The sequence below is a fragment of the Colletotrichum fioriniae genome (assembly GCF_027942845.1).
Source record: "Colletotrichum fioriniae strain IMI 355084 chromosome Unknown scaffold_10, whole genome shotgun sequence".
NCBI classification, from domain to species: domain Eukaryota; kingdom Fungi; phylum Ascomycota; class Sordariomycetes; order Glomerellales; family Glomerellaceae; genus Colletotrichum; species Colletotrichum fioriniae.
Window position 1 is genome coordinate 2,048,013 of NW_027076846.1, and position 23,148 is coordinate 2,071,160.

At 53.6% G+C, this 23,148-nt stretch overlaps 5 protein-coding genes across 5 annotated transcripts; all 5 read right to left on the reverse strand.

The window, feature by feature from the left end:
- Positions 1–87: 87 nt before the first annotated feature.
- N0V96_008574 (uncharacterized protein) lies at positions 88–677 on the reverse strand (the record flags this gene model as incomplete). The annotated part of the gene is made up of 3 exons (XM_065758377.1): positions 88–186; positions 247–309; positions 390–677. 3 exons carry the CDS (start codon positions 675–677, stop codon positions 88–90), a joined length of 450 nt encoding a protein of 149 aa, XP_065613132.1.
- Positions 678–1,723: 1,046 nt separating this feature from the next.
- N0V96_008575 (uncharacterized protein) lies at positions 1,724–2,488 on the reverse strand (the record flags this gene model as incomplete). Its single annotated transcript, XM_053197860.2, has 3 exons — positions 1,724–1,786; positions 1,868–2,035; positions 2,213–2,488. 3 exons carry the CDS (start codon positions 2,486–2,488, stop codon positions 1,724–1,726), a joined length of 507 nt encoding a protein of 168 aa, XP_053044648.2.
- Positions 2,489–3,266: 778 nt separating this feature from the next.
- On the reverse strand, positions 3,267–8,454 carry N0V96_008576 (uncharacterized protein; the record flags this gene model as incomplete). Its single annotated transcript, XM_053197861.2, has 6 exons — positions 3,267–4,069; positions 4,119–4,872; positions 4,931–5,503; positions 5,557–7,631; positions 7,697–8,382; positions 8,429–8,454. 6 exons carry the CDS (start codon positions 8,452–8,454, stop codon positions 3,267–3,269), a joined length of 4,917 nt encoding a protein of 1,638 aa, XP_053044649.2.
- Positions 8,455–10,968: 2,514 nt separating this feature from the next.
- On the reverse strand, positions 10,969–14,285 carry N0V96_008577 (uncharacterized protein; the record flags this gene model as incomplete). The annotated part of the gene is made up of 3 exons (XM_065758378.1): positions 10,969–12,984; positions 13,053–13,907; positions 14,010–14,285. 3 exons carry the CDS (start codon positions 14,283–14,285, stop codon positions 10,969–10,971), a joined length of 3,147 nt encoding a protein of 1,048 aa, XP_065613133.1.
- Positions 14,286–21,860: 7,575 nt separating this feature from the next.
- N0V96_008578 (uncharacterized protein) lies at positions 21,861–22,806 on the reverse strand (the record flags this gene model as incomplete). The annotated part of the gene is made up of 2 exons (XM_053197864.1): positions 21,861–22,304; positions 22,354–22,806. 2 exons carry the CDS (start codon positions 22,804–22,806, stop codon positions 21,861–21,863), a joined length of 897 nt encoding a protein of 298 aa, XP_053044652.1.
- Between the last annotated feature and the right edge of the window lie 342 nt (positions 22,807–23,148).

A 23,148-nucleotide genomic window follows, 5' to 3' on the forward strand; every position in this document is an offset into this window, starting at 1 on the left:
TAGAATGGTATTCGTCGTTTGAAAGTGGGATTGGTGATTTTGTTCTCATTCCATGTTCTCAGTCTATCTGCATAACACCCCAGAAACTCACGCCTTGGGCTCTCCCTGGATGGTGGCCACGAGGCGGCGCTGGTGCTTGCTAGCCCTGAACTCCAGGTACCAGATTCCTTGCCAAGTTCCGGTGGCCTAGACGATGTAAGTGAGCCGAAAATCCAGCATTTCGACCTTTTTTGCAATGGGACTCACCAACTTGCCATCCTTGATCGGGATAGTAACACTCGCGCCAACGAGAGCGCTCTTGATGTGAGCCTGTGACACATGATATTAGAACACTATGCTGTAGGTAGCATCTCGACATCTCGAGAGAGAGACAGAAAAGAAAAACTCGCCGGCATGTCGTCGGGACCCTCAGCACTGTGGCGGTACAGCTCCTGGCCCTTGGGCCCGGCCTCGGGCGCGATGCGGTCCAGCGCATCGCTCATGTCGGCGCGGACGTCGTCGTCCCAGTTCTCGTTGAGGCTGAGGGCGCAGCTCGTGTGCTGGACAAACAGGTGAAGGATGCCGACTTTATAATTCTTGAGCTCCGGGAGGGCGCCGACGATCTCGTCCGTGATGAGGTAGGAGCCGCGCGAGCGGGCGGGCAGGGAGAACTGCTTTTGGAACCAGGAGCCCGTCATGATTGTTGCGGATGAGGGTGGTGGTGGGGTATGACGTGGGGTTGTGGTAGATGACTTTGAGCTGCTGCTACCTATCGACAGTGCGTAGCCCAGGGCTGTGAGAGGCAGGTTCCAGAGAAAGTGAAATAAGTTGGGAAAGAGGCAGATGATGATGAAGCAGAGGATGAGTAAGGTCGTCGTCTGTGAGGTCTGGTTACGGTTGTTTTGTGGTGTCGTCGGAGACATTGCGTTCGTGCTTGGAGTGTGGAAAATGATGCGGGCGCGCGCTGGTCTCCAATCTGGTGGGGCAGGTTTGATGGATAAAGTGAGGTCAGATTACCTTGGGGAAGCAGCAGATTGGACGATTCTAGTGAGAGAGGTACGGTACTGCACGCAAAAGACGCAGGCAGTAGTAGTACTAATATGACCTCGGACCCCGTGGATTGAGTAAAGTAGCATATTTGAAAATCATTGACAATGCCTTCTGTCTTTTGTATTGGATCCTGTGTCATGTCTCCTTATCGTAGTGATTCAATACCCATTGAAGCTGGTGGTGTATTTCATGGTGGAATCCAAGTCACATTCTGCAGTGCACCATGACGAATGTCAAATTTGTGCAACGACTGTCCGGCAACCTTTCCCATGCATCTCTCGAAAAACGAAACTAATCTATAGGGCGGTTTGGCGGTCATGAGTCTTCATTTCAACCCACATTTGCCATCCCATCAACGTCCTTCTCACAATGCCGACATACCAAATAGCGAATCTCGACAAAGTCAAGCTATTTGCAGAAGATAGCAGCAATGCTGCGCGCCACTGAAGTCTCAAATCTCGAAAACTCACACGTCTGCCCATTTTGAATAGAAATTGTGAAATTGGTTTAACCCGAAGCAACTCTGATCCTGCTATATCTACACAGCCCACGGCCTAGCCCGTCGCACAGCACACGGTGTCTAAACGCTCTCTCTTTTCGTCCCAAAGCTGGCGACCCCTTGCCGCTATTGCTCTTGCCGTTGCCGTAGCTAAACACTCCCGTTCTACCGTCCCACAGCTGGAACTGACCGTCTCTATGCGAGGGGGTACGAGGTTTCGGGGAGGGATTCGAGGTGCTTGCGGTGGTGCTCGTTGGCCTAGTCATTTCACCAATTAGCTCCCCCATTGCTCGACTCATTGCGATGTACAGATAACAGGACATGTGGGATACAACTTACAAAAGGAAGACCGCAGTAGTTGCAGCTCGAAATTTCCGGCTTGTCAGTGTTGATAAAGATTATAGGGTGACCAGATGGTCCGCCGCCGCCATCGCACGCCACGACGCGGGCGTGAGTCCACCGGACGGGCTCCTTGCGGACGAGCTCCATCGCGGAGTGAGGTTGTGGCTATAATATCGTCGACACACGTCAGTCTCCGATTCCCATAGACTTTCTAACCCTCTGCAGCAATTGCATCTCCAAACAATTGAATCTCCAAACAATTGACTCCTCTTCTCCCATCGATTCTCGCATCCCTCTCTCTCTACTCAATTCCGGGGGGGTCGTCGGCGTCGCTTCGCTCACCTGGAGGGAGAAATCAGTCTGCTCGAACCGCGGACCAGTCATGGCCTCGGCGCGGGGCTTCTGGCTGCGCGACCACACGAGCGACCGGTTGGGCGCCTGCCCAACCGTCTCGGGGACGGTGTTGTCGGCGACCTGGGGCGTCGCGGCCTCGTTCTTCTCGACGACGGCGGGTCTCTCGGTCGTGCGGACCGTCGTCGACACGGTAAAGGGTCTCGAGGCGACGCGGAGCTGCCGCGACAGGGCGCTCGTCGCTGCTCGTCTGGATGCCGACAACATGCTGTGCTGGCTCAATTGAGTGGTGGGGATTGGCTTCGGATTCGAGGGGGGGGCGGTCGTCAATTCGATTCCGGTCCTGGCTTTCAACCTACGCTCGGGTTTCTGGGGATAGCTTGGTGTTCGCTGAAGCAATTGATTACACCTGCTGTCATTCGTCGGGAAGAACTAATGCCCCGTCGACCGAGTTGCCGACCCACCCATTGAGCACGGACCCGACAGACAGTGGGAGTGTGCCTCTGTGCAGTCAAGGCAGGTTTTTGAACTTCACTCGCACCAGGTACCCTAGAATACGGAGCTTTAATCTGAGGTGGTTCACCAAGTCTGTCAGTCAACAACCACTACAAAACGGCATTCCAAAAACACATATTTCACAGGCAGGATACACAGCCAGTTTTTTTTTAAGGATTTGTCATATCCTCTTATAGCATAAGGTGATAATCAAAAGTCATACACACGTGCCGTCATGCAACCGATACTCCAATAAAAACCAGCGAGGCCATGGAAGACTAGCCTCGTATATGCCAGGGCATGAGGGGGACTCTATCTCTATTTACGCCTCATTGTATCCTTTCTGCTTTTGTTTTGTGTAATGCATCCCTCCTCCCATGAACCAACCCCCCGGTACTTGTTCTCAGCCCCATGAACACATTTGCTGTGCTCGTGTCTTGGTATACGTCCAGGCGTCTCTTCATTTCTCTGTGGGACGCCGAAGCGGACAACAGATTTTTTCTCAAAATCACAATACGTTGCAATCGTCTAGTAGATCCATCGGCAAGAACTAGTGTGACCGAGTAGTCTGTCCGTGCGTCTCCGCGTCATCGTCGAGGTGGATCTCAGCTGCCTCGGTGGAAGCGGCATCGTCATCTGCAGCCGGCACAGAGATGACCTCTGCATTGTTCTGACGGGCCCATGCGGCGGTCTGGATCTCTGACAGACCAACCTGAGCGCCAAAGTCGGGCGGCGGAGGCGCCTCATCATGGGCGGTCTCGTAATCTCCCATGGTCTCATCAAACTGCATATCAGTGTCGTTGCCGACTTCGCGCTCGTCTGATGAGTCTGGTTGTGCGTCGTCGCTACCGTAGCCATCCAGACCAAGGGAGTTATTGGTTCCATCAGCGGAGTCCAAGGAATTCCAGTTCCAGCCCTGCGTAGCTGAGAAAGCAGTCAAGTCTCCGTTGTAGTCCGTCATGCCGATGCCCTCATCCTCAATGCTATTTTGGATGTTGTCGCTACCAACATTGGTGCTGGAGCTACCCTCATAAGGTGGCAATTCATCCTCTGCACCCGGGTTGGCCGTAGACATTGTGTTACTAGCCAAACCACGATTTCCGCGCGGGTGAGTTGCTTCGGCTCCGATCCCAAGTCTCGACGATCCAGTTAGGGAGGAGCCCCCGACGAGACGTTGATCTTCCCCCGAATCGGTGTCCTCTTCATCATCGTCTTCTCCATCCTTGTCGAACTTGTCGAAGATCTCCTTGAAGCGAGGGCCGCCCAATGGGCCCTCGGACCGACGCCGGTAGAAGAGCAGGTAGGCCGCTCTAGTAACGACGCTCTCGGGCGAAGTCTTGCTGGCTGATGTATCTGGAAAATGGTGAGTACGAGAAGTCATGCTCTGCAAGGGTCTACCTACCATTGTAGTTGTACCACTGGCCGTCAACAAAGTTTCGCCCGTAAGCAGTGTAGTGGCCACCGCCAAGACCACCAAAGTGATCGTCAACAGCAATTAGGTCGTAGATCTCTTCCTTGCCCGTCTCCTGGCAAAGGACGCGCTTGTGAAGGTCGAGACCCTCGATGGGAAAGTCAACCAAAACGTCAAGCTTGTCGCGGCGCCAGCCAGCACTGCTAAACCGCTTCAGGTGAACCACGAGGATGTCTGGCGTCTTCCAGAGATCGAACTTTTTGCTAGCACGTCGATGCTCCTTGCAGCGTGGACAATACCACATGTCCTGCTCAGACAAGACTTCGGCCTTCTCGAACTCGTCCAAGCACTCCTCAAGGGTAATGCCCTGTTTCTTGCGAGCCATCCGCGACTTACGCTTCTGTTCCAAGATGGGGTCCTTGAGCTCCTCCGGCTCGGTGAATGTCTTTGAGCCGCGGTTATCGTCGCTGTCGCGCAGTGACTCCTTGCCAAAGACCAAGTCCCAAGTTTCCTCAGACCAATCGACAACAATGCCCTCATCCAGACGGACAAGCGGGCCACCGCGAATATCGTCCTCAGGCGATGGCTGAGGCTCAACGTCGACCACATGGAAGGGCTGCTCTTTGCTGTTCCGCGAGTCTCTGTTGCGGCGCTTGCCGCCCCTCTTTCCGTAGGTCTTGTTGCCCTTGTTATTCTTTCGGCGAGCTCCACCGACCTTGTGGTTGCCCCTTCCTCGGTTCATCGGCTGTGTAACGTTAGCTTGTGCCGCTTCTCTTGCTGTCGCTCGCCCGGTGCATACATACCTTGATGACGCGAACGGGCTCGTCTTCTTCTGACTCCTCCGCCATGCGGGTCTGCTCCTCAACAGACTGCGGAGTAGTCTCTTCGCTGACACTCTCGTGCTCACTATCTGCACCGTTGGTAGAGCCAGGGCTGTTCGAGTCCTCGTTGGGGAGTTCCGGGGCACGAGAAGATAGGAGACGAAAGCTCTTGTTGTCGTCCACCGTATTCCAGCCCACGGGCAACCCATAGTCGTTACTCTCGCCAAAGAAGCTGAGCTCGAACAGGTTCTGGAGGTGAGGCGGGAGGTATTCCTTGGAGTTCGCCCACTTCGGGCGGCGAACGTTGAACTGCTTCAGGGTAGGTCGCCGGGTCTGCTGTTGCTCGCCTGCGCCGACAGAAACGTTCACCAAGTCATCCTCGCCTTCGACCGAGTTAGAGACAACCTTACTGTCTCCTGACGAGTCAGCATCTGACTGGGATGTGATGACCATATCCGCATCGGTGCTCTCATCGGTTTCCTCAAATTCTGACCAGGTAGAGAACGTTGCCACCTTTTCCAAAACCTTGCGACGAATGGCATCCTCATTCCGGGACTACAATGCTGTTAGTTTCCCAAAAGTGTCACAAGAACTAGTATTCAGCTTACCTCCTCAGGCGTGACAACGATGAAGTGAGGGGGCGCTGCAATATCATCTCCCCTCAATCTGTAAGTATTGCCCGTCTTCTTGCGGTGAAGAACAGGAACCAGCAAACGCTCAGTGCGTGGGTCAATCCATGGCTCATCACTAATCTCTAGCATCGAGCTGGGCGTACCCATCTTCTTCTGCTTGGGAGGGTAGTTGGTCGGCGACGATTCCAGCTCATGGAAAGCAGGAATATCGTTGGACTGGATCTCCTCTGAAACCGAGGTGGCGTCGGAGTAGACCTTGAAAAACTTGCCCTTGAACTCCTCTGCTCCCATCAACAACTCCACAGGCACACCCGTCTTGTCTGAGAGCGCCTTCTTCAACAACTCGATGGCGCTGTGCTTCGGCAGCTCAACCTCAAACTTCACAGGCACGTCGTTGAGCGGATAGAACTTGACAGGCCGACTCCACATGTCCTCCATGGGCAGCGGCAAAGTTAGGTTGTTGAAAGGGTCGAAAGTAATGCTGATCTTGTCGCACGTCGGGCACTTGAGAGTGGACTTGTACAAACCAGTGAAGAGGTCTGCAATCACGGAGTCGTCGCGCTTCCGAGTGATATCCCAGACCTCCTCAGCCATCTTGCGAATGGCCTCCTCGTCACCTATCATGTCGTCTGTTGAGTCCGGCTTCTCAATGTAAGGTTTCTTATGAATACGACTGAGGTCCTCTTGCAACGCGTCGAGGAGGAAACCGAGGAACTCTTGGGTATCTTGTTGACCCCAGCCCTGGAAAGTGGCGCGAGCACGACCGACTGTGTTCTTGAAGTCGCGAGGACTGACTGCACCTCTCGACTCGTTGTAAATCTCCTTGAGAAGTCCACCGTAAGCCATCGCCACCTGTCCTTTGTAACCAAGAGGGTTACCCTTGTTGAGCTCCTCTTTATACTTGTCCGTCAAGAAGTACTTTGTCAATTCCTCTACGCTGCGGACGCACTGTAGGGCCGAGTTCATATAACAGGTGTTTCCAAGGTTCTGAAGACCTACGGCGCCTAAGCCCCGGCCAGGTTTCTTCTTCTGCTGGGTTCGGCCTCGAGTAACGGGTCCTTGAGGAGCAGGGCTGCTTCTTCCACTGCTGTTGGCCTTCAGGCTCGCGGCAGAGCCTCTAGATGCCAGAACCTTGTCGTTCTTGCCATTCTTGAAGTAAGTTGAGACCCAAGCGTTCTTCGCGATTTCTTCGTCAATCACCAGAGTCATGTCTTGCATAAGTCCATAGACCGAGAGCGGAGAGTTGCCGTTGTAGTTGGGGTTGGCAGTGTTGTCCACGGCAGGCACTACCTGTCGGTCTCCGCCGTTGACCTTTGTGAAGCTAGGCACCTCCACGAGCATGCGCTGCCAAGGGCCTGACGAGCTCTCGCCGTCCTTGTCCGGGTTTGGGGAATCGGGCGGTGTAAGGGCAGACCGAGGTGATGACTCTTGCGCCTCGGGCTGTTGAGTAAGCTGCCATACCCGCATCTTACGATCCAGAGGGACCCCGGTGAGCTCCTTCAGCTCTTTAAAGAATGGGTTGTAGGGTGTGGTGGCACTCCGAGCCAGGACGAGGGGCTCCTTGCTCTTAAGCTCGTCTTTAATCTTGAAAGGACTCGCGATGGACCAGAGTCTGTGGACTGTGAAGACGGGCGGATTCAGTTCAAACATGACGTTCTTTTCGGTCGTCGAGTCCGGCGCCGCGTTGATAGCACTGCGCACGATAGGCTTCTGTCCCTCGCCGACGCCATACCACTCTGAGACGAGCGTCCAGGCGTCTTCTGGGAAGAGCTCGCACTCCTCCATGCCAGTACCAGGCTTCATCCGGACAAAGTCGTCACCGCTGGGCTGGGACAGGACCTCGAGAATGAGATCGGAATTGTCCACAGGACCTAACGGCTCGTTTGTCGTCTCTTTCTTGGCGAACTTGGGGTCTCCGCCAAGCGCCAAAGCCTTTTCCACCCATGATCTTGACACAACGTATGCGACATCGCCAACTTTCGGGGGTTCGTCATTGAAGGCCTTCAGGAGGGTCTGGATGGTCTTGATTTGATCTTCGAGAGGGGGGAGATCTATCGGAAAACCCTTGGTCAGCGAATAGCCATCTATATAGTCTCACAACCGTAGATACTCGTACCCTTGTCATTGGATTTGTTGGATGCTCCCTTCGCAACATTATCGGGCAGGTCGACACTCATGGCCCTAGGCAAGTGTGTATTGGAGGAAGTCGGGGCTGACTCGGCATCCTCGGCAGACTTTTGCTGCTGCTGCTGCTGCTGCTGGTGGTTGGTTGAGGCCATCTCGACATCCTCCTCCTTCATACTGACATCGGCGTCGGGATCCATGCTGGAGGCTCTTCGTTTCAAGGGAGAGGAGGAACGCTGGTGAGGGTTGGCATCACTGGTCATGATGGCGCGGCGGGAAACGTTGAAGGGAGACCGGCTTCTGGCTGAATGGGACGTCAGCGCAGTGCCAGTCTCTGTGCCAGAAATATCGCCTCCTCGGTCGCTGTCAATGGACAGGTCGGCAACACCACAAGGTGATGAGGCAGCTGTGCTTGATGCGTACTCGGCAGAGACGAGGGAGCCAGTCTGCAGGCGCGCAGGCAGGCTTGATGCTGGGTACGAGTCGCCTCGAAGGTATGTAGGGGTCGACAGGCCGTCGGTGGAGTGGGCGGCAGAGAAGGAGAAGGCTGGATCGTCGTTTGGCTCGCACGACGGCAGGACGGTGTCGGGAGAAGATGGATTAGATGTGTCGTCGGTGCGCGTCTGATTGCGAGAGATCTTTCTCTTCTTTGAGGAAGACGTGGTGAAGGCGAGCTGCCTGTGCAGCTCCGGAGTGGCAGCGGGGGAAAATTGGGTGCGGTGACAGAGGGCGGGAGAGGGCGTATTGCATGTGTGGTGCAGCCAGATCCAGGACCAGATTCGGTTTCACAAGAGGATCCGGTTCGATTCGAGGTCTGTCCAGCAGTACTGGACCTCGTGGGGAAGAATCGACGGTACCTCGGGCACTATAATGCTGTGAGGTAAGGTAGGGCAAGCCGCAAAGCCGATGGGGGTGTGCAGGTGCAGGTGCAAGTGCAAGTGCAGTGGCAGGTGCTGTCGGGGAGAAAGAGAATTAATTACAGCTGAGGACGTCCAGACACAGACAGACGACTGTACTTTTGGGGGTGGGCTGTGGGGTGGAGAGAAGAAAGTGGGAGGGTCCGATGGAATAAGATGCAGACAGTGGAAGAGGGTAAGGTGACTCGTGAGGGCAGCGGGTAGCAATTGGATCTAATTGCAACTGGACAGCAAGAGCTGTGCTGTGTTTTGCTGTGCTGTGGCGTACTGTAAATGCGCTGTGCTCGTCCAGTCTAGGTCGGTGTCCCGGTGAGAGGTGTGTAAGAGGGACGTGAGCTGGTGACGGGAGGGTGAACGGATGTGGGTGTGTTTGAGTTGGGGCAGATTAGAGATGCCCCAGTCCAGTGCCTTCTGTCTCTAATTTGTGACCTAGGCAAGAGGGATGGGAAAGAGCGAGGAAGAGTGGTGAAAGAGAGAGAGACTAAACGGATTGAAACGAGAGGGAGAGGCGTGTGGGTTGAAAGGTCCAAGGTCTCACTCTGTCAGGTCACATTCTATCTGCTTGTCACAACTTTGCACAGCACCTTTTACCTACTGCCATACTGCGTACACATAAATTCAAAGCAAGCAACGGTGCTGCTGTTATTTCGCAAGGTACTTCCTGAGTAATGCATCATCCATTGCTCTGGGCTGTTGGGGGAGCCTACCAATTCAATGCTACAAAGGCGTCAAAGGCAGCAAATTCTGGATGCGGACTTTTGGATTTTAGTCAGTGCGGGATAGAGACTTGACGCACGAGTTTAGACCATTTCCACCACCCACCCCCAAAACATCTCAGTCCCCCCTCTCTCTTTCTACTTTCTATATTGGTCTAGGATCGGGGGGTGGCCTTGCCTGACCCGTGCTGACCTGACGATTGGATGAATGACTTGTCAAGGCATCCAGAGTACGACTGCGGCTTGGAGGCTCGTCCTAGGAGCAAGTGATGGATGTCATTAAACATATTTCAGTTCCTTCCCTTCGTCTAAATAAATGCTCTCTGTTGGCACAATCACGATTAGCATCAAAGGCACCATCCCTATAGATTCTTCCCCGCACCTAGCCCAATATTGGGTCTGCTTGCCCTGACCAAGGCCAAATGAGATGTCCTGTCTATCCGTATAACTACTTGTAGGGAATATTCGGTAAAGGGCAAAGGAGCAGACTCCCTCACACCAACTCCAATTCGTCCAAAATGGGACCGAAGAAACCTCACAGAATTTTCGACCCTCCCCCACTGAGACTTTCAACACTTGGAAAAAAGGAAAGAGACGGTCAAGAAATTTACAGGGAAGGCACGTATTCAGCATTGGAGAAAGAGGGGACCGGGTACGGTGAGGGGGGCAGAAAGAGGAGGGAAAAAAAAAACAAAAAAAAAAACCAAGTCTTTTTCTCAGATCCCCCCGATCTTGTGTTCCTTCCTGCAGTTCAGCCCACCATCCATCCCCACACTTCACTCAACTTCCCGTATGAAGGAAGGAATTGACGACCATTGACTGCACCTGTTTTGAGAAAAATCAGTTCCATACCTACGGAGGAGTACTGCAAACAAATCTCAAGTCCAAGCGCCCTCACGCCCCCACTATGCATCTCTCCATCCCACCTGACGTCAGCTCAGCCAGCACTCTCATCGTCTCGGAAATGGCGTTCCTCACTGACAGTAAATTGTTACCCATACCTCGGGCTGTGTAAACAGGTTCTACCATGCTTGAAATCTTAAATTGTTCACCATATTTTACTGCATGTACATTCTCACTTTCAATTGACTCGGCCAGAGATAAACCCAACATTCGCCACTTTCTATCCATGGCTGACTCGTGCAGTCTGCTCCTGCAGGGGTCATTCGGTAGTTGTTACTCGGACATCTCGTCGAACTTCCATAGGTATAGCATACAAAGCTGTAATTCTTCTATTCGACTTCTCTTTCCCCAAAGCTACCTCAGGTAGCAATGGGAGGAGGCAGTCTTCCTTTCCGTCTGTCTATGTGGACAGACGGAACCGGGGGCTTTAAGAGTTACTAGGGTTCTATCCTATGTCGTGAAGCCTCATACCATCATGCTCCCTATATTCCATCCATCAATGCCTGTACACCCCGGGACCGAATCCGACGGCTATGTCTCTCCAAGCTCTTGTTTGACTGAAGACAACATAGGTAGTGTGACCTGAGTCCGTTGTCTCTCTAGCAAATGCGTCTTAAAAAACACTACCGAAAAGTCTCAACGCCGCCTCTGTGTGTGTGTGTGTGTGTCTGTATGTCTGACCATGTATGCGTGAACATCTTGAACAACCCTCATCCGCCTTTCTCTCCTCATAGCTTGGCATCAGTGTCTTCGTACTCAGTCAAATCCTTGGCAGGTCGCGCGCCACTAGTCGCAACAAGGCTGGCTCGGAAACTGCGAACGTCTTCGATAACCACCGGTGGAGAATTTCTTGATGGCAATGACTCTTCTTCTTTGCTGACGCCGTTGACCTTGGCCTCGGTACCCTCCTTGGCCGGTGCTGTAGCCTGTGCACGTAAGTGCACCGAGAGCTTCGCCCGTGTTGCCGATCCGGGCTTAATGTACGTCTGGAAGAACTCCAACATGTCGGCCTTGGTGAGCGTCTTGATGTGGGCGGCGTCTTCTTGAGCTGTTGTAAATAACGTTGTCAGCACTTTATTTATTCCGAACTTCATGTTTGGCAACTTACGGAGCTCAAAGTCGTAATATTCACTGGCGATCTGGGCCCAGTGTCTGCTGCTCTCCTGGTCTAGGTTCTTCAACTTCTCAAGCCTCCGGACAATCAGACTGCGCTTGTGACCCTCAAAGTCTGCCTCGGACATGTTGTCCAACGTGTTGGAGAACAGGTTGAGGAAAGCCTCAATTCTCGATTCAAGGTACTCGGGTGTCCGTTCACTCTGAATGATGAACCTGAAGCCATACGTAGTGGAGAAGCTTCTAACTCCACTAAAGACGACATAACCAAGCTGCTCCTTGGTTCGCAGCTGGTCAAAGGCTGGCTCGTGTGCCATTTGGTCTAGCAACATCGTCTTGGCTCGTACCATTCTATCCCCCTTGTCGCCGACATAGAGCCAAACTTCGATGCAGTGGTTTACATTGGCCGGATCCTTGAGCGTCTTCTTGTATACGTAGTTTGATCCGGGGGGGATGACCAAAGACCGAATCACTGGCCACTGGGGTCGCGGAAGAACGCGGGGCTTCAAGACGGTTTCAATCATGTCGGTGAGCTTGAGAGCATCCTCCTTGTACAAGTTTCCGTGAACATAAGACTCAATGTGGACCTGCGAAAGCATCTGCTTCTTGAACTGCCGGACGTCTTCAGCAGTAATGTTAGGCAGCTCGGCCAGGTATTCCTCCACAACGTAGTCGCGCTCAGAGTTCAACCACGTCGTATAATCAGAGACCTGGCTGAACGGCTGTTGTAGTTCCCAATTGTTGTAGCCACGATTCAGGCGCTCCTTGATAATGTCGAATCTCTCGTCTCTGATCTTCAGATCCCTGATCGTGATCAAAACCTGCTCCAGGAGTACCGCCAGCTTGTCATTGTACCCGCTAAGGTCAAGGAACAGACCTCTGGCGTCGAGCGAGACGCTGTACTGCAGGCCTGCAAGCTCGGCATCGTACGAGTACGCCTCCAACGCATCGCGGACCAGATCGGTGAAGAACCTTGCCTTGACAGCGTTCTCCGCGGTGGAGTAGATATTGGGGTTCCGGCAGCTGATGACCAAATTGGCCTTGGGCACCCAAAAGGTGTCATCCTTCTTGAACCACGTCCGAGCGAGGCCATCACTTCGGACGACACGCGGCGACAGAGCCGGCTCCTTGACCTCCTTCTTCTCGACCTCAAGCTTGGTGGGGATGAAATTGTTCTTGTGAGGAAGGTGAAGCTCGGAAAGTCTCTCCGACGCAGGGCTTGAGACGGCCTTCTTGATCTCAGCCATGAAGTCCTCGGGGATCTTTTCGTGGCGGTACTCGGTACCATACCACTTCTCCTTCTGATTCCAGTCACCGGGAAACTTTTGTGACACAATAGTCATACGGAAGTTGTCTGGTCTCAAGCACGCCAAGCCCTTTTCAATCAACCCGGAATCGAACTTCCTCAACCGACTGTATCCGCTGAGTAGCCATTCCCGCGGGAGAGGCTTCTGCATCACAGAGCTGATCTTGCTCGTGAATCGGCTTGCTGGGGTCTTTTGCTTGAATTTGAAGTCGACGTCGGCCATGCCCTTCTGTTCGTCAAAAATCCATTCCTGGGGTGGCGCCTCCTGGAGAAGCGCGACATATTGAAAAAAGACCTTGACAATCTCCTTGTAGTTTTTGAGACCCTGTGGTGTACGTCAGCATTCGAGGTGGGGGAGTGTCAAAGCGATGGTCATCTCAGTGCAGGACTTACCTCCTCTGTCAGGCGAATCTGACAGTCGAAAATACCAGGAGAGCCCGGGCAAACGGGATAAGCACCGGCACTCAAGCCATTGGCCCAGCCCTTTTCCTTGACGTAGGCCATGATGCTACCAGGGCCCTCGTGACCGATCAGGTGGCTTACATAACGACTAGGTTGCGACTCGTACATTTTTTCCTCATCGAGGAATGGGAAGAAGAGGTTCAGCTCGCGAGAATCCATGACGGGCTTAGCAAAGACTTGCATACCCAGCTCACTCTCGCGGAAGGGCACCTCAGCCTCCCACCTATTGGGCGCCAGATCCTTGTTGGGAACTCCGGAGAAAAACTCGGCAACCCATGTCTCAAGAACATCCAGAGGCTCTCTTCCTAGAACCACCAACTTCATGCGGTTTGCCGAGTAGTGCTTGTCGTGGAATTCCATAAACTTTGCGCGGACATTGACACCCTTGGACTCTGGGTCTTCCTTGAGAACCTCGAGATTGCCGGTCGAGAAGTGGCAGAACGGGTGCTTCGGGTTGGAAAGAGACTTCTCCAGCTGGTGGAGTCGCCATTGGTCATTCTGCAGGTTCTTCTTGTTTTCCGAATCCACCGCGCGCAGCTCACGATCGAGGGTCGACTCGAGGAACAGGGGCTCAATGAAGAATTGCGCAAAGCGATCGAGTGCTCCCTTGAAGGGCGAGGGGTTCTCGGCTGTTGGCTCCTGGTCGTTGGCAGGCTTTGCAGAGACGTCGAAAAAATAGTTAGTCGAGGTTGCGCCGGTGTAAGCGTTGGAGCTGCCCGAGTTGTTGGAGAGGTACTGTGAGTATTCGTTTTCTATGGGAAACTTCTTGGTACCCATGAACAGTAACTGCGCATGCAATTGTCAGCGTGACGGAGAGCGGGAAAGAGGCTGAGCGTTGGGACAGGGAGATTCTGAGTCTAGGCATAGTCTCGGTGAGGGGGGCCGTACATGTTCGACGGCGTGGGCCATTCCTGGCATCTCCTCCTCGTCGCTGAAGTTTCCAACATTGCAATCTAGGGCGGCGCTGGCCTTGTCCGTCTCCGGGTCGTGTACCAGCAGGGCCTCGAGCTTGTTGGACAGCCTCACAACACGGTAGGTACGATCGTCGAGGGAGGGTGTCTCGAGATGATCCGTCACCCGTTCGACGGATTGGGGCCTCTGCTCGCGGTGAGGTATAGATGAGCCGGCCGGAAGCCCGGCGGCAGCGGTATCGGTGTTGGGCATGGCAGCGATCTGTTTACCGTGGTCTGTGTGAGATGAGAAGGTGACTTTGCTGCTGATGGAGCGGGATGTAGTATAAGAAGGGAACGAGATGGTGGTGTAGGTAGGCGACTTTTCAGAGCAGTAAGTACGGCACGGGGCTGCAGCAAGACGGTTCGGGAGACGACTGCTGATGGCCTGGCACGTTGTAAGAGACAAAAGCTCAGGGCGAGTATGCTTAGTGGGGGAGGAACGCCACTTTTGAAGTAAGAGAAAGAGGGACAGGGACTTGAACGCGGACGTGGACGTGAACGTGGATGATGTCGGGCGGTTGTGGATTCGTCGCAGGCTCTGGCGCGGGCTCAGGTCGGAGGCTACGGGACGCAACATGCAGCAGATGCAGCCAGGATGGGAGAACTGGAGAAATAGAGGGAGCAAGGTAAGGTAAGTTAGGGCAGAGGGGTAAAAGATGCAAACAAGCCGGGAAGAAAGAATAAAGAAGGAGGAAAAAAAGGAGCTGCGAATAGGAGGCGGTATGCACAGTATGTAGGTAAGGTAAGGTAAGGTAAGGTACGGATGGATACAAGTCGGTTGGTTTGTTGGTGCGAGTGCGAGTGAGTGAAAAGTGTCAAGACTCAAACCTGGAGGTACAAGTAAGAATACCTTACTTTGGGTAACTACCTAAGGTACGCAGGTAGGGAACACAGTAAGGTACTTCAGGCGTGGGACTGGGGACGGGGGACGGAGTAGGTAGCAGTCAATCGCAGTCAAGTCGCAATCGCAGAGGACAGAAGATGGGAGAGGATGGAGGGGAGTTACGACTGGGGGCGGCCGGGAAGATGCTGGCGGGTTGGCTTGCTGTGCGTGCAGTGCGTGCAGCGCAGATGCAGGCGGGGGGAGCAGCGAGAAGCAGGTGCAGTGGATGTGCAGCTAAGGTGCAGGGAATCGGAAGGAAAGAGCGGAACCTAGAAACGTTTGGCGCAAGTTGCGCCTTCCAATGACACAGAGCATCCACTGTTAGCACTTGCCGCAACTTGCAACCTATGGAACAGCGCTGACCGGTGTGCAGGCACTGAGGCAGTGACCACTCAGCAAGAGTTCCAGTACTTTCGAGGGTCCAGTCTAAGGTACCTCAGCACGCTCTGGTAGCTGGGGTGGAAGGAGGGGAAGGGACCACCGGATGGAGAGGAAAGCGAGGCGAGATGGGGAGAGATCTCTCTCTTTCGACGAGCTGCTGCCACTGCTCCTGCTGCTACAGACGACACCTCACATCTCACTCATCTGACGCGAATGAAGCGACGACTTATGCTGACTGGGCAGCCAGCGGTGACAGCTCAATTGGACAGGTCACAGCAGCAAGCGACAGCAGTTGCAACTTACAACCTCAAGGCTCACCATCAAGCACACCACCACCACCACTACCACCACCAACACCACCATCAACGCCGCCACCGGCAATCTCAGATTCAGAACCAAAGAAAGGGACCGTGCCCACCTGCCTGTGGGGACGCAGGGCGACGCCGCGAAGCTACCGCTGTACGACCCAAGGTACCGGCCAGACGGACTCTAGAAGCCATGAACGGAAGCGGTCACTCTGCTTGCTGATCTTTAAGTCTGGGCAAACCCGGCAAACCAGCCTACGGTTATACTACGCTGCTCTGCTGGGAAGGTCGCACTCGTCAGTCAGACCTACCTCGCCAGGCAGGTAGGCTTGCGTAAGGTATCATGGCGGCAGTGGCAGCGGCAGCGGCAGTGGTTACTGTACACTCACTCAGCATCGTCTCCGCATCCGCCTCCACCTTGCCTTTGATCTGATCTTCGGTTCACCGTGACGGAACCATGGTTCTAGCTGGAGAAGATCATGGAAGAACCGGAGGAGACGGCTCCAGCGGGATCATGGGCCACAAGGTGCGACAACCGGACTGCCGCTGCTGATGCTAATGGGTTGGCGTTGTTGCAACAAGCGTGCTGGGCCCGGTTTTTGCAACAGCTGAACGACTTGATGACATGATGTTGATGACGGCTTGTTCATGGAGACTGCGGAAGACCCGAAGGTGTGGGCTGCCGTCTCTGAAACATCCGCCTGCTGCCGTTCCCGTTCCGTCTACCACTGTCAAGGTATCCAAGGTGCAAAGATGGGCGGGCAAGGCGGGATCTTTGGAAAGCTGGAATGTTCTGAGCCCATTGCCGTAGGAACATATCCGTAATCATTGCCGCTCGCAAAGCTGACGCAAAGCCCCTGCTTGATCCCATGGACTAATCGCATTCCTCCTGGAGTCAGGCGCTGGATGTGCTCAGCTTCAGCTGTACCAGCAGCTGGTTGTGAAGCATGACATCTGATATATGTGTCAGACCTCTTGTCGGCCCTTTGACTTACATCCCCGTCATCTGCCCTCTTGGCAGGAAAAAGGCGAAAATACGAGAGTCATTTCAGACAAGAGATCAACATGGACGTGTCCAGTTGGAACTGTTCCTGAGTAGGAAGCCGTGAAAGCCTCAATCCCATCACACCCTCCCTCTTGGGGGTCCTAAGGCTTCGTCGCTGGGTTACCCCAGCCGCCTATGGCTCCACGTGGGAAAAGAGGCGGTTGTCGGGTCCCTTTGAAACGAGGCACACACGGTGGTTTGGCGAGAGAAGCCAGCGCAGCTTATTGATGGTACACAAGGAGCCATCAACCCGGTGCTATATGAGCCGCATCTTAATGTTAGAGGTTGGATAGTGAAAGATGCAAACTTGGGGGCCATGCCGTGACGACGATGATTAATCGTGGTTCGCGGGTTCGGAAAGCAAACATCGGTCTCTATATCCGTAAATCGGAATGTAGGATGCAACTACGGATACTAGGCCCAGTGCAGCTACTGCGCAAAGGCCCAGTAGTCCCCTAGTCCCCTAGTTCCCCCAGGCTGCAAAAGCAACGCCGCCTTCTTTGGGGTGCAGGGAGGGAAAGTCTTGCGTCGGTCATCGTGTGGCTTGCTTCCAATGGTTTCGCGTCCTATCCCTCGTTCACCTACCCCGAGTATGGCAGGGCAAGCGTGGCAATCCTAATTTGGCCGTGAGTCTTTGGCGGTGGTGGGATGATTTGATATCGAAAACGAATGATATCGACATTCCTTTGAGGGTATTTCTTGGGCCTGTGGACGCGGAGCGGCGGGAGCGGACCGGCCTGGGGAAAAAAGAGACGGGCAACAACAAGGGGGGCCTTAGAGCTGCCGCGGCACCGCGGTCACCGGTGTAACTATTGAGCAATGCTGTACGGACACAGGGGTTGTTTTCGGGCTATTCTTTCCAACATGCCACGCATGGCTCTCGGTACTGACAGGTTGCTGTTATGAATACACCCCGCCGGGATTCTAAATGTTAGTTCGTGACAAGCCCCACGTACCTATGAGGTATGAATTAGCACACATTTCTCTCCTATTTTCTACCTAAATCTAAGTACTTGAACATCGAGCCGATGTTCGACGTTGGATGTACTTTGTTAATCTCAGGATCTCTGGGTAGTACTCCTTTGCAAAATTAGTAAGGAAGCTACCTATTTCATGGATAAATATGGACTTTTGGGGCATTTCACCGAACTAACATTCAGAATCCCGGCGGGGCGTACCGCTGTCCGCCTCGTTGAAGTTGTCTTTTGTTGGGGGTCACTTGCTGATCTTGCTCTCGCTCTACCATGGTTCATCGAAGGCTTCGTCTGCAGAAGAAGCAATGGGCGCGGACGGTAAACTCGGGCTGGCCCGCTGTCTCTGGTAATTTCCCCTGACAATCTGTTCTCGCCCTGCGGTCGATTTTGTTCTTTCTTGTTCTCGATCCCACCCTCCTCAGCCAAGGTGCCATTCGGACGTCGACCGTCGCGCGGGATGGGAAAGTTGATGCTGGAATGCAAGAATACGTGGCGATGTTGGGGGTACAGGTTGTCCGGCCGGGCTACTCCTCGAAAGCCTCGCAAAAGGGACCATGGCGCATGTTTCTAAGGTTCTCCATCCCCCCCCCTGTCAGATCCCGTCAGCCCCAGTTGACTTTGTTGGCTGATGAGCAAAGATCAAGGGCAAGGCGGTGACAAGGGAGAGAGACAGAGCCCTTGAGCCCGTAGTCGGATGTTGTAGTTTTCGGGTGCCAATCGCCGAAGAAGAAAAACTGGCGAGACAGGCGGACAGGGGGGGTAGACATGCAAATGTTTCGCCGTTCGGGGAGAAAACATACAACCCCCCTTGTCTTGCGTCTTTCCCGGCAATCTGGTTGCGTTTTTTGGGTTCCCAGGGCCGTCATCACCGTACGGATACGGAGTAATGCTAAACCTCTTGAAAAGCTCGGACTTGGTTGGCTCGCGGTGATGTCAATCTGAAAATACGGAGTAACAGAGGCCTGAATAACGTTAAGGTAAGCAAAATTGTGCGGGCTGTAGGCAACTTGCAAAGTGGTCAGTCCGGCTAGTCGATTTGTCCTTCCATCAGGGGTGCAACTCGGATACAAAACCCAAGTGAATGAGGGGTCGTTGGCAAGTTACTTACAATCATGGTTCAAGATCCCATGTCCCGTACCCATGAAGCTCCAAACTTGGATCGCCAGGACTGTTTGCTGGGACACACAAGCCAATATCGTGTATTAATGTTGTCAGCGCCGTCTAGGCCAACGGGATATCCCTCGTCAACTTCAATTGACCACTTCAAGCAAGGGCCCGCCGTGGGACTTGGTGCATGGATGGGGCCATCGTGGTGCATCGTGGTGGTGGTGTGCTGCTGTTCGCATTGGACGAACCTAGCCTGGCACACTATCTTGCTCACATGCTTCATACAATGAATAAGAGGCGATCGCCTGGATCTATTGGCATGTCAACCCACAGTGACTCACATCTCGACTGGAGCAACAGACACCAGCACACGTGTGCCATGTAAGCCTAGACAGATTAGTGAGCATTAGCCATGCAGCCCCAAACTGTGGGCGGCGATTCGGATTCGATCCGCCTGGCGGGATGCCATGCCGCTCTCATGCATGGCCGACTGGATTTCTCGGCATTCCTACAGTCGTTCTAGTTGGTTTTGACAGACAGCAGACATGGCTTTGGTTATTGATCTCATATCGATCCCACAGCCTCCCCGTCTGCATCTTTGTAGGGGATCTGAACCTTACGGGTATCCTGATCGCTTAACCCACATTCCGCGTCCATAACGGCGCTTATAAATGAGATCGTCAAATAGAAGTCGTAAGAATCCGTACTGTGTAGATTCAATAATCTTGCTGGTGCCTCGAGCAAGCGATCCGCGGGTGGCATGGCGACGCCCGCGTGTGGCCAAAATCCAAACAAGTGGTGCAAGCCTCTTCAGATATCCACAGAAGTCGAAACTGCATACCATCCATGATCAGTGTCCGCTAACAGAAACAGACCATGTAACCATGGCCCCGCCCTCGCTTCCACGAGTGAGTCTTCCGCAGCTGTGCTGACCATCAAACCTTAAAGGCGCCAATGACTTCGAAATCCCCCGATTCCATAACCGATTCATTGCATATTTCCGGGTGACAGGAAAAGGCGAGCTGAGCGAACTGGCGGGCGTCGGACGAAACTCCGAGGGCAGTCGATTCGACCGCCGTGTATGGTTTACTTGTACGGAGCACAGATACTCAAATGCGCGAGAAGATCTTCTGGTCCATCGTTCTGGATCGGCGAGTCATTCCGTCTTCCCGGTCGCCCACTTTGAGTATTTGTTGAACCCGCAACAAGCACGACGTGGCTTATCCATCTCCCAGACCGCCGCCCGTCGATAACTGACCGCTGCTGAACCATGTTGCCTTTTACTCCTCTCCTCACGTCTGACGTTGAGTCCCTCTTCTCAACCCCTCTTCACTGCGAAAAGAACGAGGCCCGCTCGCCTAGGTCCCAAGCAAGTATGCGGCTGCGCTATCCACAATAGGAAGATATGGCCGTCCCTTGTCAGGTCTGACGATATCTCACACGTTCGGACCTAGGTAGTCACCTTGCGGGGATGATGGACTAACACGACCATCCTCTCCTCGCCCTCTAAGCCCGGCCTGTCATGACGATCACGCCCCGAGTTTGCTTTCGCAAAGGTCAACAATTGATGAACGAATTTGAGGAACCTCGAGCAGAGCCGATTCTAGGATCACAGTTCAAAATACGGAGAGCTGCGGCCGGTGCTGTAGGCAAAGTGGTTGGTTGACAAGCTACTGCGTCCAGGCAGTCTGCATCAAGTCAAAATTGAACGACGTCGGGCCAGAAAGAACCTCCCTCCTCTCGCCATGGTCCCCCTCAAAGTGGCACCCCTATCGAGGCCGAGTTTCTAGCCCTAGCTATGATAACGGTCGTTAGCTGCAACTTGGATTGCAACCTGTACTAAGGCGTCCCGCCGTTCAGTGGCACTCGCCCATCGAGCCAATTTACCGATCAAGATCTTTTGCGTCGGCTTAAAATGAAGTAGATGTGTGTTTTCAAGCTGCGATCGTCCATATGCTGCGACGGTGCTTTTCATACTTTGCGACGGGGACTACTAGTCGACACCAATGTTACACAAGTGGCTCCCGGAGACTCGAGCGTTGACTTTTGCGACAAACGTCGTGTCCGTAGCGTGGTAATGACGAAGAACAATAAGAGAGTCGCAGCTATGACTGGGTCGCCAGCGGCCTATCCTTGCGGTATTCTATACAACAGAGGTAAGCTAGCTTATGCGAGAACAACATGATTCCACGATCCCTCAGTACATGAGATTCGGTGAAGAAAAGATGGAGAGGTTTTGCAGGAGAAAGCATGTCACCCCACCATCCAAAGTTTGAGTTTCCCGGGGCGCCGGCTCGTAACCCCCAGAGTTTCCGTGGTGCCGTCTTGAGCGAGCCGCCTTGTCCTACGCAGGAGATCGACATTTCACATGCGGGCCTCTTTCCCGTGTCCGAGAAGACTAAGAAACGAAAGGTCGGCCGATGCATTAGATTCCCATCGAGATGTAGGGAAAACGTGTCGACAGGGTTTCTATTAGTCTGCGCATCGGCAGTTGTGGATGTTTCGCCCGGCTGCCATCCCCAAAAGATGATAGAGGAAGGGAACAGATTATATCCCAAGCCGGGCAAACGCGCTTGTTCCGCGAACCTTGACTTCTTGTCAGTACATGTGCAGACAGTAAGGCAGCAGTGTGTAGCCTGGTACCTGGCTCAGGAGACAGCTCACACAGTGAATCTTTCAAGTTGATCTGCTTCTGGAGCTTTGAACGCATGGCTTAACCAGACCAAGTCAGTTCGTTGGTATCCAGGCCGTTGTTCGGCCATATCGCATGCGCGGCAAGACAGGAGATGGGGTTGTTGGTCATTTCTTTTCCATTCAGGTTGCCGGTCCATGTCGGGCTTTTGTAGCCAGGCGCGGTAGGCAGTGCGTATCTACGTGGTGCATCTGATCGAATATTCGCTCGGCAGGATTCTTCTCTCAATCCCACAACCCATTCCTTCCGTGATCTCTCGCGAGGCGAGAGTCTGTCTTAAGGTCGACAAGAGTCTCGCTACCATTTCGCAAAGCGGGAATAGAAGAACCGGTAAGCAAGCCAAATCCGGGCATGAGGGGTATCTTGAAAATAAAAAGGGACGCTTGATAAGACAGGTGTTCATCGTGATCTATCAAACGACTTCCGCTTGCCTCCTCGTCGCTGTGGGCAGTCGGCGGCCCTGTGCCCCGGCTTGTTGCAGTTGTGGCAGTTGAAGGGGGCGTTCGGTTTTCCTGCTCCGGAGAAGCCGCCTGTAGCACCCCCGGAGATAGATGCCAGCTTATTCAGCTTAACTTCCTTCTTCATTCTCTTCTCTCGGAATTCCTTGGCCTTCATAGACTCGCTTGACTTCTTCGCTTGGAGATTGACCCTTGTGCGCCCTTGGCCGCCAGACGCTAGGCCTTTGACAGCTTTCGGGGGTGTTTCAATCGAAGGCTCTTCGTCGCTTGAGGAGGAGGCTTCATCGTCGTCACTAGATCCATAACTGGAGTCGTCGGAGTCGCTCAAGCCATCGGAGTCGCTCGACTCGGGCTTCGTCTTTTTGGGTGTCTCCTTCTTGGCATTCTGGCATGAGTTAGCTAGGTTATAGCAAGATCCATGGTTTCGGCATTACCTTGGTAGCCTTCTTTTTGTTGCTTTCAATTTTCATCCTCCCAACCTGTGCGGTAGCTGTGGCTTCCTCCTCCCCGTCGGCAACATCGATATCCGCGTATCCTACATAGACGATGTTTGGCGGCGCATTTTCTGTCTCGGTAGACTTGCCCCAAGCACCATCAAGAACCCAGTGCGTGTCTGCAAGCTCTGCTCTAGACGCCTCCAAGGCCGACAAGCGCTTAGCTTCTTGTTGCTTCAGAGCCGCCTGAACGGCTGTTTGATCGAAGGAATGAAAGTCGCCGGAGAGGGGCGAGTTTTGGAACTTGCGCCGCTTAGATGAGGGCTCTTCGGGAGAAGGTTCCGGCGCAGCGTCCGAGGCAGCAGCTCTCTGCATGAACTTCATCGTCAACAGACGAGAGGAGATACCTCTACCCGGAGGTGTTTCGGGGACCATGTTGGTGCTTGGCGGCATCGCGACTGTTGCAATCTGAGACGAGGTTTACTACGATTAGTTGGAATACAAATGGACACAGTATGGCAATTCTAACTGTAGAACGAATGTTAGAGTCCAAGTAACGTGCTTTCGGGCTGTGCCGGGAGTCAAGAGAAGTATGGTGAAGTCAGGTTGGGCTGTGGTGCGCAAAAGTTGGAAAGAGCCAAAATTCTGGTATTTTGCCGTGGTACATGCAAATGCGCGGTCACACCGCCCACATCACTAGTCTGGTCCGTGCACATCTCTGAATGGGACCCCGCCGTGCCCGCTTGAACTTCCCCAAGTACGACCACATAAACCGACGGTAGTTGAGATTCTACT